This window comes from Palaemon carinicauda, chromosome 22 (assembly GCF_036898095.1).
Source record: "Palaemon carinicauda isolate YSFRI2023 chromosome 22, ASM3689809v2, whole genome shotgun sequence".
Taxonomy (NCBI): Eukaryota; Metazoa; Arthropoda; class Malacostraca; order Decapoda; family Palaemonidae; genus Palaemon; species Palaemon carinicauda.
The window spans coordinates 83,891,255-83,909,111 of NC_090746.1; the positions used below are offsets into that span (position 1 = coordinate 83,891,255).

Sequence of the window (17,857 nt, forward strand, 5' to 3'; positions counted from 1 at the left end):
CCTTTCGAAATGAAACAATATTGTTATTCTACGTAGTTGTTACTAATGATACATGTCATACCATGAGAAATATCTAATTATCTTTAGGTTTCATGAAAAGATAATTGAAAATTAAGTGAAATGACTGTAATTACTTTATTTTCTCACCGATTTCAGTATATGTGGCATATCTAGCAACCCTCCCCCTGACCCCCAAATGTAAATGAACCAACGATTGTTTGCCAATGAAATATTTCTGTGACACTTATTACTAAGAATTAAGTTGTGTCCAGACAACAAGGAACCTTAAGTTCGCGTGTGTCTGTTTGATATCAATTTTGTGCCCAAATAGCAACAGAAATTAAGTAATAAAATTTATAATGAGTAGTTAATGGGGATAGCTGGCAATTTATACCCTACTGGTAAGGACATCTGTTGACCATGAAAATAAACAATGTGTAGAGCTCTCTAATCCTTGCATTCTGGAACCTTCCATGACGTCATTTTGTTTGAAAAATAGCCAAAAATAAAAAAAATAGCCTATTTAATTAGAGCTAACTATAATTTATACTTGCCACACACATTTCTACATATCAATCTATCACCATTTTCCAATTGGATAAAATCATTCACCGGAATTGAAGAAGGGACATGTGCTGCCATCTTTTCACAAGAAGTAGAAATACTCGGATTCTATTCAAATTTGGAGAAGTGTGTGTTTACTAAAACATACATTCATGGTAGTTTTTTATTAAGGCATCAAAAATTTATAATTCCAGTAATACTGCTTTTCTTCTGATTTTTAGGCTCTAAGTTATGGTAATTATATGTAAAATACAGATATGTATTACAAAAAATATATAGAGCAGATCCCAATATTCTAAGAGCAAAGAGTTGGTACTCAATCGTAGAATTGAAAATCCCAAATTTAACCAAAATATACTCATATCCTCAACAAAGGCGTTATTAGCTAATCAAAAGCCCTATTATAGATATCCATCTTCTATAAAGTGTGCCTTGTTATATGTACCAGGGGCGTAGGAGCGTTTTTTTTTCCGGATGGGGGTAGGGGGAACGATTTGGACGATTTTCATGTGACCAGTTACTATTTGTACATATTGACATAATGAAATACCATTAGGCCTACTTGATGAATTTACCAAAAACATACCAAAGATAGTGATTCTTTACAATAAACTCATTCCCAATATCAATTTTCTAAGCCTACCATTTATTTTTTCAGTACAATCTAATGTTTTAGTTGATAATTATGTTATTTGTTTTTGGTTTTAAACTATGGGGATAAGGTATGAAGATGAAAATCTCACAAGCACAGAACTCCATAGACTTGATAATACTGCATTGGTCATAAAGAAAATCAAGGTTTTAAATTGCCTCTATTCGCAAAACAATTTATATATATATATATATATATATATATATATATATATATATATATATATATATATATATATATATATATATGTGTATGTATATATAGTGCATGGTGCAAATTATGGGGCTTGAAGTTGAATCGTAACAAAACTCAAAGTATGATTGTAAGAAGGTCGAGGACAGTGGCTCTTAATATCCAGATTTTGGCATTGATAATGTTTCTTTAATGCTGTATGACTTTTTTAATATTTTAGGTGGGATTCTCGACGGCAAATTTACTTTTAAGAAACATATTAGGGCTTATTGAGAAAGTGTTATTAAGTTTCGATGATATCAACCTCTGGCACCATCGTTCAATTAGTTCATCATGCATGTTTCATAAGATTTTTCATGATTCTGCCCATCCTTTACATTCAAATCTTCCCAGACAGTACCATCCTGTTCATAATACTATGTATGCAGTTAATTCTAATAGCCATGCCTTTTCCATCATGAAGCTTAATACTACACAGTATTCTAGAAGTTTTATTCCAGCTGTGACCAAGTGGTGGAATGATCTTCCTAATCGGGTAGTTGAAATGGTATAACTTCAAAAGTATAAAACTTACAGCAAATGCTTTTATGTTGAACATGCTTATATAACGTCTTCGTATAGTTTATATATGAAAGGTCTGTTTTAATGTTGTTCTTAAAATATTTTATTTTAATTGTTCATTACTTCTCATATAGCTAACTTATTTCATTATTTCCTTTCCTCCCTGTTGGAGCCCTTGGACTCATAGCATTCTGATTCTCCAACTAGGGTTGTAGCTTAGCTAGTAATATATATATATATATATATATATATATATATATATATATATATATATATATATATATATATATATATACATGCATACAAACCGTTGTTGAAATCTTCCTGGCTTTAAAGGTATCGCGAAAGGGTAGAGCTGTTACCTTTACAAGGTTGGTAAGACAACTATTTAGGAGAAGATAGGCAAAAAAGTATCTCTCTCTCTCTCTCTCTCTCTCTCTCTCTCTCTCTCTCTCTCTCTCTCTCTCTCTCTCTCTTTTTCCTACACAGTTTGACTTCATTATAGGAAACATGTGGGTCGAACTTTTTTTTGCAGGACAATGCACTACTTTCGAATGGGAGTGAGATTTCGTTCCCTTGAGATGTCTTCAGTTGTGGAAAGAGGTGGTAGTCGGAGGGAACCAGGTCTGGAGAATAAGGGGGGTTAGTTAAAGCCAGGACCTTTCCAACACCCTGTCGTGTAATATATATGTATATATATATATATATATATATATATATATATATGTATGTATATATATATATATATATATATATATATATATATATATATATATATATATATGGAATAAAAAGGAAACTTTTGGAAACTGAACCTCCAACGTACATATCAGGATCCTGTCTAGGGAAAGAGGTTTTGCTGTGTTACTGGAAGTGTTGAAATAAACAGATTGGGATGTATAAGGATTGGGTGAAATTGGAAGAACTGGGGAATCTTATATAGAGTTAAGAGGGTCATATCGTTTGCTTCAAAGGACATGAAAGGAACAAAGAAAATGGAGTTGGCTTTCTTGTTAAGAAAAATTGTGGAGGTAGCATAGAAAATTTTTATAGTATCAGTGATAGAATTGCAGGATCGATCATCAAAGTAAATAAAAAGGAATCACTTGTAGAATTGTCACCCCAGAATCACCACCCGTAAAATCATCACCCCGGGTATCCCTCCTGTATATTTACCTGTAGAATCATTACCATGTTCATAATTTGTACAAAGGCAGTAAATTGTTATTGAGTTGAACACATTATGAAGTTTTAAAACATTTATTACATTTTATTGGCTTGCATATAATCAGCACAAGAATAATAACCATATATGAAATTTTTTAAATTCTTGGATTGGCATTTCTATATAAATTCATTCTTTGATCTTGAATACCTTGTCCAATTCATCCAACTATTACAGGTATCACACTTAACTTTACTCTTTAATAGTTTCTTTATCTGTGACCACCGATTGATTGATTGATTTAAAGTTTTCAGGCATCCTGACATCTAAGGTTATTGACGCCGACTGTGACCACCAAAGTGGAGGAACCACATTTTGGGGGTTTGCCTGAAAAGTGTCAGGGGATATAAAATTGGGATATTGCTAATCTTTACTCATCAGAAAGTGATTGGTAGGTCACTTGCGATTGACTTTGACTATTTCCAGTGGGGGTGATAATGTGAGTTGACAATACCGAACGTTATTGGGCCTCGATCTCGGCTACAGTTCTAATTTTTGCTCTGCCGTGGCTCACTACGGTCACATAATTTACATTGCATCATTGCTCCTATGTTCTGGCAAGCGGTACATGTTGAGCTGCGCCCGCAAGCCCTGTCACTCATTATTTCGGGGATATCTTTGAAGGTAGTTGAAAACAACCCCAATTTATAGCATCGTCACTCCAGAATCTCCGACTGTAGAATCGTCACCAAAAGGCATCCCGCATGTAGAATCGTCACCCCAAAGGCATCCCACCTGTGAAATCATCACCCCAAGGCATCCCACCTGTAGAATCGTCACCCCAAGGCATCCCACATGTAGAATCGTCACCCCAAACGCATCCCACCTCTAGAATCGTCAGCCCAAGGAATCCCACCTGTAGAATCGTCACCCCAAGGCATCCCACATGTAGAATCGTCACCCCAAACGCATCCCACCTGTAGAATCGTCACCCCAAGGCACCCAACCTGTAGAATCGTCCCCCCAAAACATCCTACATGTAGAATCGTCACCCCAAGGGATCCCACCCGTAGAATCGTCACCCCAAGGCATCCCATCTGTAGAATCGTCACCCCAAAGGCATCATTCACCTGTAGAATTGGCCCCCCAAAGCATCCCACATGTATAATCATCACCCCAGGGCATCCCACCTGTAGAATCATCACCCCAAGGCATCTCACATGTAGAATCGTCACACCAAGGCATCCCACCTATAGAATCGTCCCCCCAAAGCCTCCCATATGTAAAATCGTCACCCCCAAAGGCATCCCATATGCAGAGTCGTCACCCCAAAGGCATCCCACCTGTAGAATCGTCACCCCAAAGCATCCCACATGTAGAATCGTCACCCCCAAACGCATCCCACCTCTAGAATCGTCACCCACAAAGCCTCCCACATGTAGAATCGTTTCCCCAAGGCATCCCACATGTGGAATCGCCACCCCAAAGGCATACCACATGTAGAATCGTCACACCAAAGGCATCCCACATGTAGAATCATCACCCCAAGGCAAACCACCTGTAGAATCGTCACTCCAAAGGCATCCCACTTGTAGAATCGTCACCACAAAGGCATCCCACATGTAGAATCGTCACCACAAAGGCATCCCACATGTAGAATCGTCACCAAAAGGTATCCCTCATGTAGAATCGTCACCCCAAATGCATCCCACCTGCAGAATCATCACCCCAAGACATTCCATATGTAGAATGGTCACCCCAAAGGCATCCTACATGTAGAATCGTCACCCCAAGGCATCCCACATGTAGAATCGTCACCCCAAGGCATCCCACTTGTAGAATCGTCACCACAAAGGCATCCCACATGTAGAATCGTCACCACAAAGGCATCCCACATGTAGAATCGTCACCAAAAGGTATCCCACATGTAGAATCGTCACCCCAAAGGCATCCCACCTGTAGAATCGTCACCCCAAGACATTCCATATGTAGAATGGTCACCCCAAAGGCATCCTACATGTAGAATCGTCACCCCAAGGCATCCCACATGTAGAATCGTCACCCTAAGGGCATCCCACATGTAGAATCATCACCCCAAGGACTCCCACATGTGGAATTGTCACCCCAAAGGCATACCACATGTAGAATCATCACCCCCAAGGCATCTCACTTGTAAAATCGTCACCCTAAGGCATCCCACCTGTAAAATCGTCACCCTAAGGCATCCCACCTGTAGAATCGTCACCCAAAGGCATCCCACATGTGGAATCGTCACCCCATCGGCATACCTCATGTAGAATCGTCACCCTAAGGCATCCCACCTGTAAAATCGTCACCCCAAGGCATCCTAGATGTAGAATCGTCACCCCAAAGACATCCCACCTGTAGAATCGTCACCCCAAGGCAACCCACATGTAGAATCCTCACTCCAAAGGCATTCCACCTGCATAATCATCAGTCCAATGGCATCCCACATGTAGAATCATCACCCCAAGGCATTCCACGTGTAGAATCATCACCCCAAGTCATCCCACATGTAGAATCATCACCCCAAGGCCTCCCACATGTGGAATCGTCACCCCAAGGCATCCCACCTGTAGAATCGTCACCCCAAGGCATCCCACCTGTAGAATCGTCACCCCAAGGCATCCCACATGTAGAATCGTCACACCAAAGGCATCCCACATGTACAATCGTCACCCCAAACGCAACCCCCATGTAGAATCGTTACCCCAAAGGCATCCCACTTGTAGAATCGTCACCCCAATGCAACCCACAAGTAGAATCATCACCCCAAAGGCCTCCCACTTTTAGAATAGTCACCCCAAAGGCATCCCACATGTAGAATCGTCACCAAAAGGCATCCCACATGTACAATCGTCACCAAAAGGCATCCCACATGTAGAAACGTCACCCCAAAGCATCCCACATGTAGAATTGTCTCCCCCAAAGGCATCTAACCTGTAGAATCATCACCCCAAAGGCATCCCACATGTAGAATCATCCGCAAAAGGCATCCCACATGTAGAATCGTCACCAAAAGGCATCCCACATGTAGAATCATCACCAAAAGGCTTCCCACCTGTAGAATCGTCACCCCAAAGGCATCCCACCTGTAGAATCATCCCCCCAAAGGCATCCCACCTGTAGAATCGTCACCCCAAGGCCTCCCACATGTAGAATCGTCTCCAAAAGGCCTCCCATATGTAGAATCGTCACCCCAAAGGCATCACACATGTAGAATTGTCACCCCAAGGCAACCCATATGTAGAATCGTCACCAAAAGGCATCCTACATGTAGAATCGTCACCAAAAGGCATCCCACGTGTAGAATCGTCACCCCAAAGGCATTCCACCTATAGAATCGTCACCCCAAAAGCCAACCCACATGTAGAATCGTCACCACAAAGGCATCCCATATGTGGAATCGTCACCCCAAAGGATCCCACCCGTAGAATCGTCACCCCAAGGCATCCCATCTATAGAATCGTCACCCCAAAGGCATCATTCACCTGTAGAATTGGCCCCCCAAAGCATCCCACATGTATAATCATCACCCCAGGGCATCCCACCTGTAGAATCATCACCCCAAGGCATCTCACATGTAGAATCGTCACACCAAGGCATCCCACCTATAGAATCGTCCCCCCAAAGCATCCCATATGTAAAATCGTCACCCCCAAAGGCATCCCATATGCAGAGTCGTCACCCCAAAGGCATCCCACCTGTAGAATCGTCACCCCAAAGCATCCCATATGTAGAATCGTCACCCCCAAACGCATCCCACCTCTAGAATCGTCACCCACAAAGCCTCCCACATGTAGAATCGTCACCCCAAGGCATCCCACATGTGGAATCATCACCCCAAAGGCATACCACATGTAGAATCGTCACACCAAAGGCATCCCACATGTAGAATCATCACCCCAAAGCAAACCATCTGTAGAATCGTCACTCCAAAGGCATCCCACTTGTAGAATCGTCACCACAAAGGCATCCCACATGTAGAATCGTCACCACAAAGGCATCCCACATGTAGAATCGTCACCAAAAGGTATCCCTCATGTAGAATCGTCACCCCAAAGGCATCCCACCTGCAGAATCATCACCCCAAGACATTCCATATGTAGAATGGTCACCCCAAAGGCATCCTACATGTAGAATCGTCACCCCAAGGCATCCCACATGTAGAATCGTCACCCCAAGGCATCCCACTTGTAGAATCGTCACCACAAAGGCATCCCACATGTAGAATCGTCACCACAAAGGCATCCCACATGTAGAATCGTCACCAAAAGGTATCCCACATGTAGAATCGTCACCCCAAAGGCATCCCACCTGTAGAATCGTCACCCCAAGACATTCCATATGTAAAATGGTCACCCCAAAGGCATCCTACATGTAGAATCGTCACCCCAAGGCATCCCACATGTAGAATCGTCACCCTAAGGGCATCCCACATGTAGAATCATCACCCCAAGGCCTCCCACATGTGGAATTGTCACCCCAAAGGCATACCACATGTAGAATCATCACCCCCAAGGCATCTCACTTGTAAAATCGTCACCCTAAGGCATCCCACCTGTAGAATCGTCACCCAAAGGCATCCCACATGTGGAATCGTCACCTCATCGGCATACCTCATGTAGAATCGTCACCCTAAGGCATCCCACCTGTAAAATCGTCACCCCAAGGCATCCTAAATGTAGAATCGTCACCCCAAAGACATCCCACCTGTAGAATCGTCACCCCAAGGCAACCCACATGTAGAATCCTCACCACAAAGGCATCCCACCTGCATAATCATCAGTCCAATGGCATCCCACATGTAGAATCATCACCCCAAGGCATTCCACGTGTAGAATCATCACCCCAAGTCATCCCACATGTAGAATCATCACCCCAAGGCCTCCCACATGTGGAATTGTCACCCCAAGGCATCCCACCTGTAGAATCGTCACCCCAAGGCATCCCACCTGTAGAATCGTCACCCCAAGGCATCCCACATGTAGTATCGTCACACCAAAGGCATCCCACATGTAGAATCATCACCCCAAACGCAACCCACATGTAGAATCGTTACCCCAATGGCATCCCAATTGTAGAATCGTCACCCCAATGCAACACACAAGTAGAATCGTCACCCCAAAGGCCTCCCACTTTTAGAATAGTCACCCCAAAGGCATCCCACGTGTAGAATCGTCACCAAAAGGCATCCCACATGTACAATCGTCACCAAAAGGCATCCCACATGTAGAAACGTCACCCCAAAGCATCCCACATGTAGAATTGTCTCCCCCAAAGGCATCTAACCTGTAGAATCATCACCCCAAAGGCATCCCACATGTAGAATCATCCGCAAAAGGCATCCCACATGTAGAATCGTCACTAAAAGGCATCCCACATGTAGAATCGTCACCAAAAGGCATCCCACATGTAGAATCGTCACCCCAAAGCCATCCCACCTGTAGAATCGTCACCCCAAAAGCCAACCCACATGTAGAATTGTCACCCCAAGGTATCCCACATGTGGAATCGTCCCCCCAAAGGCATACTACATGTAGAATCGTCACACCAAAGGCATCCCACCTGTAGAATCGTCACCCCAAGGCAACCCACCTGTAGAATCGTCATTCCAAAGGCATCCCACTTGTAGAATCGTCACCACAAAGGCATCCCACATGTAGAATCGTCACCACAAAGGCATCCCACATGTAGAATCGTCACTAAAAGGTATCCCACATGTAGAATCGTCACCCCAAAGGCATCCCAACTGTAAAATCGTCACCCCAAGACATTCCATGTGTAGAATGGTCACCCCAAAGGCATCCTACATGTAGAATCGTCACCCTAAGGGCATCCCACATGTAGAATCATCACCCCAAGGCCTCCCACATGTGGAATTGTCACTCCAAAGGCATACCACATGTAGAATCATCACCCCCAAAGGCATCTCACTTGTAAAATCGTCACCCTAAGGCATCCCACCTGTAGAATCGTCACCCAAAGGCATCCCACATGTGGAATCGTCACCCCAAAGGCATACCTCATGTAGAATCATCACCCTAAGGCATCCCACCTGTAAAATCGTCACCCCAAGGCATCCCACATGTAGAATCGTCACCCCAAAGACATCCCACCTGTAGAATCGTCACCCCAAGGCATCCCACATGTAGAATCCTCACTCCAAAGGCATCCCACCTGCATAATCATCAGTCCAAAGGCATCCCACATGTAGAATCATCACCCCAAGGCATTCCACGTGTAGAATCATCACCCCAAGGCATCCCACATGTAGAATCATCACCCCAAGGCCTCCCACATGTGGAATCATCACCCCAAGGCATCCCACCTGTAGAATCGTCACCCCAAAGGCATCCCACATGTAGAATCGTCACACCAAAGGCATCCCACCTGTAGAATCGTTACCCCAAAGGCAACCCACATGTAGAATCATTACCCCAAAGGTATCCCACTTGTAGAATCGTCACCCCAATGCAACTCACAAGTAGAATCGTCACCCCAAAGGCCTCCCACTTTTAGAATAGTCACCCCAAAGGCATCCCACATGTAGAATCATCACCAAAAGGCATCCCACATGTACAATCGTCACCAAAAGGCATCCCACACGTAGAAACGTCACCCCAAAGCATCCCACATGTAGAATCGTCACCCCCAAAGGCATCTAACCTGTAGAATCATCACCCCAAAGGCATCCCACATGTAGAATCTTCCGCAAAAGGCATCCCACATGTAGAATCGTCACCAAAAGGCATCCCACGTGTAGAATCATCACCAAAAGGCTTCCCACCTGTAGAATCGTCACCCCAAAGGCATCCCACCTGTAGAATCGTCCCCCCAAAGGCATCCTACATGTAGAATCGTCACCCCAAGGCCTCCCACATGTAGAATCGTCTCCAAAAGGCATCCCACATGTAGAATCGTCACCCCAAAGGCGTCACACATGTAGAATTGTCACCCCAAGGCAACCCACATGTAGAATCGTCACCCCAAGGCATCCCACATTTAGAATCGTCACCCCAAAGGCATCCCATTTGTAGAATCGTCACCCCAAGGCATCCCACATGTAGAATCGTCACTCCAAGGCATCCCACATGTAGAATCGTCACCCCAAAGCCATCCCACCTGTAGAATCGTCACCCCAAAGTTATCCCACCTGTAGGATCGTCACCTGAAGGCATTCCACCTGTAGAATCGTCACCCCAAAGCATCCTACACGTAGGATCGTCACCCCAAGGCATCCCACATGTAGAATCGTCACCCCAAGGCATCCCACATGTAGAATCGTCCCCCCACAGGCATCTCACATGTAGAATTGTCACACCAAAGGCATCCCACCTGTAGAATCGTCACCAAAAGGCATCCTACATGTAGAATCGTCACCCCAAAGGCATCCCACCTGTAGAATCGTCACCCTAAGGCATCCCAGATTTAGAATCGTCACCCTAAGGCATCCCACATGTAGAATCGTCTCCCCAAGGGTATCCCACATGTAGAATTGTCACCACAAAGGCATCCCACATATAGAATCGTCACCCCAAGGGCATCCCACATGTAGAATCATCACCCCAAATTCATCCCACCTGCAGAATCGTCACCCTAAGGCATCCCACCTGTAGAATCATTACCGCAAAGCATCTCACATGTAGAATTGCCACCCTAAGGCATCCCACATGTAGAATAAAGGAAAGATCGAAAATAAGGGTCAAGTCCAAGAAACATTAAATAGAATTAGCAGAACAATCCAAACTAACAAACAAGCTAAATACACAAGACATTCGTAAACACAATCAGACCTGAATTGAGGAAAACTAAAAGGAAGACGTATCAAGTTAATGAAATAAAAGAAAAAAAGACTTGGAACTGGGTGGCAACAAATATTTGCGTTAACGGATGAAATGGATTTATTAACAATAGAGATGGAGTAGTAGTAATTGCAGAGGATTTCTCTACCTTGCTATGCAATATAAGATATAACTTCTCTAATAGAAATGAAGAAATATCTGAGCCAGTACCCAAAGTAACAGTATAAGTGATGAAAAAGCATTAGACGGCATAAAAAGATACAAAGCAGAAGATGGCCTAACAAATGAGTTGATAATATATGGAAGATATATTATAGTAGTAAATCTGGGTAAACTTTACACAAAATGTTTGCAAGACTGCTCTAAGCGTTCAGCTTGGGAAAAATTATTATTATATTATTTTGCAAAAAGAGACACACAATGACCTAAAAAAATTACCACCCAATAAGTTTACTCTCAGTAATATATGAAATATTTACCAAGATCATGTTTGGCAAAATGGAAATAAAACTTGACTTTAATCAACCAAGAGAGCAGGCAGGTTTTAGAAAATGATATTCAACAACTGATCATATCCATATTATTAACCAGCTAATGGACCAATCAAATGAGTGAAAAACAAACCAGTATGTATGGCATTTATTGAATATGAGAAAGTTTTTGATTCTGTTAAAACTTAAGTCATAATAGCTCTTCAACGACGAGAAATAGATGATACTTATGTTAGAACACTTGAATATATCTATATGGGTAGTACAGCAATCCTAAAAATACATAGATTTAGTGAGAAAGTTCTAATTGAGAAAAAGAGTTAGGCAAGGAGACCCTATCTCTCCTAAATTATTCACAGCGTGCCTAGAAGTTTTTAAGAATTTTGATTGAGAAAAGTGAAGGAATTAACATTAATTACCTTAAGAACTTAAGATTTACAGATGACTTAGTTTTATTCAGTGAATCATGGAAGGAATTGCAAAAGATGATGGATGATTTGAATAGAGAAAGCAGAAATGTAGAACTGAAAATGAAAAAACTAAGATAATATTCAATGAAAATACAGAGACAGAAAATAAGGGTTAAGGACGAGTTAATGAATATACGTACTTAGGATAGACAGTAAGTGTTTCCACAGGACAGGCGAGTGAAATTGAAAGAGGGATAAGCATGGGATGAAGAGCTGTTGGTAAACATGGTGAAAAAAAAAATATTATGAAAAGTAGAATGCTATTTTCTTTAAAAAGAAACGTATGTAGTAAGAGGGCCCTACCAGTATTACCTTATGTACAAGAAACTTTGAGTCTTACTATAAACATAAAGCAGTTATAACTCAAAGGAGCTATGTAAGGAATAATGATGGGAATACCACTGAGATAAAAAAGAAGGAGTGACTTGGATGCAAGGACAAATAGAGTAGAGCATTTTATAACAGCATGTAAGAAATAGACATGGAGATGGGCAGAACATGTACTAAGGAGGAGAAATAATATATGACCTAAAAGAATAACACTATGGGTTCCGAGATATTGCAAACAAATCAAAGGAAGGAAAAAAGGCTATGGATTCCCGAGCTAAGAAAATTTGCTGGTGTGTATATATATATATATATATATATGTGTGTGTGTGTGTATATATATATATATATATATATATATATATATATATATATGTATATACATATATATACACAGTATAATTCTTATATAATTATATATACTGTACATGCATATACATGATTATGTACATATATATGTACATATGTAATTATATTCATATATACATACATATATATATACATATATATATATATATGATGCAAATACATACATATAATTAGAATATACTCTAACTTGGAAATGCATATTAACAAAAGCCTTTTAATCGAGATTACCTTTGAATGATAATTCTTATGAAGAATGAGTTACTGAATTTGTGTAATTTAATAATTCTTATATTTCCCGAGTTACTAAATTTATGTACTTTAATATCTTTTAATCTTTTCTGAAGTAAAACATAGAAAATAAATTTTCGGCAAAAAAGTGGGGGTTTATAGCACCCGGCACCACCTGCTCCTACGCCCATGTATCCAAACAGTCATTTACTGAACCAATCATCTACAGCTATCATTTGCAAGGCATTTACAGGGAAAAATCAGTGGCAAATAGACTATATGAGTATTTAGTGAAGCAAAATTACAAAATACAAATATTACAGCCAAAAAAAAGAAAGGTGTGTCATCAGTTATATAGAAGTGACACTCCCCAACTCTCTCTCTCTCTCTCTCTCTCTCTCTCTCTCTCTCTCTCTCTCTCTCTCTCTCTCTCTCATAAAGACTTTTCAACATCGGCGTTTCGCCGCTGTCCCTTCCAAACTTCATTTTCCAGGGTATCCAAATACTTCTGAGTTCTATCTTAAAACTCGCAGAAGTAGTTGGTATTTTAGATTCATCTTCTTATATATGCATTATATTTTCATCCCATTATATTTCATACAGGATAATACATTTGTATTCATACCAGGGGGAAAATAAACGCTCTAATTGAATGTCTAATCTGAGACAGAGATCACTGGTAACACTGACTATGGGGCTAAAGGGCCAAGTCGCCTGGATTGAATTTTTGACAAGAGGCCAAAGTCCTACGGGAGTAAATTATAGCAGTCTGGGCGGTTATATAGCATGTGGTGAAAATGTGGAAGGAATTATCGTTAGAATTAGGTCACCTGTAAGGAGAAGGGAAATATGAAATGAAATAGAAAAATAGTGTCTTTAGTTTTAGGAAATTTCTTTTGAAGTTATATAATTTTCTTCAACGATAAAATACTGCTGGTAAACATATGTCAATACTAGCTTCCAGTTTTGGATACATATTAACTGATAATAGAAGTGATGGCTGTTATCATCAGTAACTAAATGTGCTATCTGTGTACTGAAGAAAAAAAGAAGTATATATTACTAATTCTGACGCATGGCTATTTGCAACACCTTGTTGCAATTACATTAAAATATACTAGGAATGACAAACTTTCGGAAGACCCCTCTTCAACAAAAAAAGTCTATCAAAGTCGTAAATCAAATCTATTTGTCCTTAGATAATCCTTGTATGCACTGTAATCGTAAGAGAGCAAAGCCAGACGTATGCTGTAAAAAAAAAAAAATCATGTTCCTACTCTACTTCAAAGCTCACATCCATAAAATTTTAAAAGACTTTTATCTTTAACGGTGCTAGCACTTAAAGAGAGAGAGAGAGAGAGAGAGAGAGAGAGAGAGAGAGAGAGAGAGAGAGAGAGAGAGAGAGAGAGAGAGAGAGACTTCATGCAGAACATCAGCAAAGTCGGAACATCAATGGCAACAGCCTTATGATTCTTAAACTACGTCAGCTTTCTGAAAGTCATATGGCTAGTTCAACTCGCTATTAACATATGAAAAGTTTTTCCTATGACTAGGGGAGGGAACTGTTAATGCAGTAACATAGCTAGAACTTTAAAACCTGCGTTCCCTGTCATGTTACCGTGCTGTAAGTTTCGAAAATCTATCTTTAAAACTAAAAGGTATTCAAAATCAAAGTCAGGATAAAATAATATTTGGAATATTAACAGTTTACTTCCGAACAGTCTGTAAACTTATAGATGAAATAGATAAGGTGTTCTTTAAAACGACCTAACGGAATAATACACTCTAGTTATTTATTCTAATGTAAAATAAAAAGCTCAAATCACAATATTAATTACACAGCAAAGGCGACTCTTCGTTTTGCAGTAGTGATTGAGCGACGTTTGGTCCGGCATCAATCCTAATTAGGATATTTTTAAGGCTGAATTTTTTTTTTTGTGATCATGTCATGTTACCATGTAGAAGTTCTTTTCCTTTCAGTTAGCAATTTTCAAAAATATCTAAACACTGAATATCTTATAACAGTAAACTTTATTTGAGATATTCAAGATATAGGCACAGTTCGCACTAGTTTAAACAACAAATATTCATTCTAAGAAAAAAAAAGATAGAAGTATCGATGACATTCTGGTAACCATCCTTATTAATTCCTTCATAATTTCTATCTATAACATACCCATTATTGTTGATATACAATACTTTGGTTCGTAATATCCTTATACCGATAAAGGATTTCTAAACCGAAAAAAAATATTGATTCATCTTTTTTCCTTAAGGTTTTATAGTTTATATGTAAAAGAACTAACTTAGTATTGTTCTTGAAATATTTGATGGTTTATTCTTCTCTTTTATTTTATTCATTTCCTTGTTTCGTTTCCTCAATGGGTTATTTTTCCCCGTTGGAGCTCTTGGGCTTATGGCATTTTGCTTTTCCAACTAGGGTCATAGCATAGCTTATAATAATAATAATAATAATAATAATAATAATAATAATAATAATCTCTGAGGATTATGAACGTTCAAAAAAGATCATCAATTCAACGGGAATCTATTAAGACCTTACCTTACGATTTTACCATAGCTAGTTTAGCATTCCAAGTTTTGTCTCATTGCAAAAAAATAGGCCGGAAGTCATTCACTCGAACTAGCTTATGTAAGTTTTACAAATATTAAGGCATTTCATTACTAAACTTGGGACTTTACTAAAATGTCTGTTTTACGAGAATTATAACTATGATTTTTTGTAAGCATTATGTAAGTTTGATCCTGTGAAGTAATTTTATAAGGTTTGTGTGAATTAATTTTTGAGTAAATTCAAAATTATTCATATAAAATGTGTTTTTATTTGTAAAAAACTAGTTGTAACTTCATTCTTGTTTTTTTTTTTTTTTTTTTTTTTTTGTTTATGTAAATTATTACTGGCCTTTCAATTTTGTACTTGGCTCTTGTTCATTTATATAAATTATAGATAGAGTGGATTGTCTAAAAATACCAACAGCTCTTTTTGACGCCTTTTTATGCCAATAAATTGTCTGAATTTGAATTTCAATTTGAATTAGTAAATATACTTGAATAGGGATATTATTACCTTCGCCAACTTCGTTGCGAAGGTTATGTTTTGATAGGCGTGTATTTATTTGTTTGTATATCTGTCTGTGTTTGTGGTTCGCATAACTCGAAAACTATTTGACCGAATCTCATGAAATTTGGTTGGATGATTGACCATGAGATCCAAGGAAAATTAAGTTAGATTTTGGGAGTGATTGTGTCAAAAGTCAAGGCCAAGGTCACGAAATGGTCAAAAATGTCTTTTAGCCATATCATGGCCAATTTTTGTCTGATTGTTATGAAACTAGTGCCATAATATTTACAATTCAATTGCCTATCTTGTGATATACAACATGATATATTTTTTGTATGTTTGTTTGTTTGTGATTCGCATAACTCGAACACTATTTGACCGAATCTCATGTAATTTTGTGGGATGATTGGCCATGATCCAAGGACAATTTGATTAGATTTTGGGAGTAATTGGGATAAAGGTCAAGGTCAAGGTAACAAAAAAGGTAAAATGTGTCTTTTTGCCATATCGTAGTCAATTTTTATCTGATTTGCATGAAACTAGGGCCAAAGCGTGCACAATTCAATTGTCTATCTTATGATATACAACATGATATAGTGACGGTATTACCCCGGTTAGTGGTATGGGTTCAACTGAACTTGCAAAAATTGCAGGTTTCGTCATCACGCGGCCATTATTATCAGATTTGGTTGCGTAACCATGATAACAAATGTGGCGATGGCGAAAGTATGCGCTCTACCAAGTGCCTGTTGTAGTTTAATTTTGTCTGTATCAATGTTTCCGTATAGTAGGAAAGGATAGAAGTTAACAAAAGGCTCAGAAAAAAAAAATGATTCCTTTAATTTTTATTTCAGCTTCAATCAGTAACTTCTTGATAACAATAAACCTGTCTTTTCTGTTTCCTTTTTTACAATAGATATGGCTGTTCTGTTAAGAGCATTACGCAACGTACTCAAGACCTTAGTGTTTAAGAGAGAGAGAGAGAGAGAGAGAGAGAGAGAGAGAGAGAGAGAGAGAGAGAGAGAGAGAGAGAGAGAACTTCACATGAGTGTGCACCTAAAGATTTTCTTCTTCATCATATCTTATTATTATTATTATTATTATTATTATTATTATTATTATTATTATAAAGCAAACTTCAAAGTTGAAAATAGTCTGAGAGCCAAAATTCTTCAAGTCTGGGAAAGTAGCCTGGTACGGAAGAAAAAAAAAGAATAAATTAAAAATTCGAAATAATTTAACAATATGATTATGATTATAGGTGCTTAGGAATCTGAAATCATTATTTCCCGATCGAAAATTTTAACATATCTTTTGGAACATAAGAGAATTATTAGTGGAATAATTGGTTTACTTTGAAATAAAAATGAAAAAATTTTACTAAAATATGGTATACATGGTGCCCAATGCACTATTTAGATCAACAAACACTATTTCATAGTGAATTTTAAAGTGATAAAGGATAAAATAAGTTTTTTGTTTTACGTATCAACATTTCCCTAAAGTAACAAATTGTTTTATTTTTAAACACTGAATATATGAGTTTTTTTTTTTTTTTCATGGTCAATTATGTAACCAACAGATGTCACTGGTTTTCTAAGTGGTGACGTAACGTCTTTGGAAGTAACTGCTTTCTTTAAGATTCCTTGCTAGCCTCTCGACCAATCAGGAGTCGTTTTCTCATTCTTTGTCTCGAAATAACGGAACGGACCCTTCTGATTGGTTGAAACCTGGAAGAAAGCCGGCAAGATGGAACTGTAAACGGTGAGAAATTAGGAAGCAATGTCAGTGCGTGTTAGGGCTGCGACATGTTCACAGCTTGATTTAGCTGCTCAAATCATTTGCATATTGTGTTTGAATCTTCTCTTTCGGATCTGAGGTTCCAGTAAACGTTGCCATTGCATGGGCTTGTGGTATGAAGGTAAGCTTG

At 39.3% G+C, this 17,857-nt stretch overlaps 3 protein-coding genes across 3 annotated transcripts; all 3 read left to right on the plus strand.

Annotated features, from left to right (window-relative positions):
• Positions 1–2,550: 2,550 nt before the first annotated feature.
• Positions 2,551–4,637, plus strand: LOC137615951 (salivary glue protein Sgs-3-like). The gene is made up of 2 exons (XM_068345634.1): positions 2,551–2,611; positions 4,027–4,637. The coding sequence occupies exons 1-2, from the start codon at positions 2,551–2,553 to the stop codon at positions 4,635–4,637; spliced, it is 672 nt and encodes a 223-aa protein (XP_068201735.1).
• A 605-nt stretch (positions 4,638–5,242) lies between these two features.
• Positions 5,243–7,019, plus strand: LOC137615952 (uncharacterized). Its single transcript, XM_068345635.1, has 3 exons — positions 5,243–5,427; positions 5,523–5,821; positions 6,361–7,019. Exons 1-3 carry the CDS (start codon positions 5,243–5,245, stop codon positions 7,017–7,019), a joined length of 1,143 nt encoding a protein of 380 aa, XP_068201736.1.
• Positions 7,020–7,624: 605 nt separating this feature from the next.
• Positions 7,625–10,499, plus strand: LOC137615953 (uncharacterized). The gene is made up of 6 exons (XM_068345637.1): positions 7,625–7,779; positions 7,875–8,142; positions 8,454–8,652; positions 9,205–9,539; positions 9,831–9,998; positions 10,287–10,499. The coding sequence occupies exons 1-6, from the start codon at positions 7,625–7,627 to the stop codon at positions 10,497–10,499; spliced, it is 1,338 nt and encodes a 445-aa protein (XP_068201738.1).
• Positions 10,500–17,857: the final 7,358 nt, after the last annotated feature.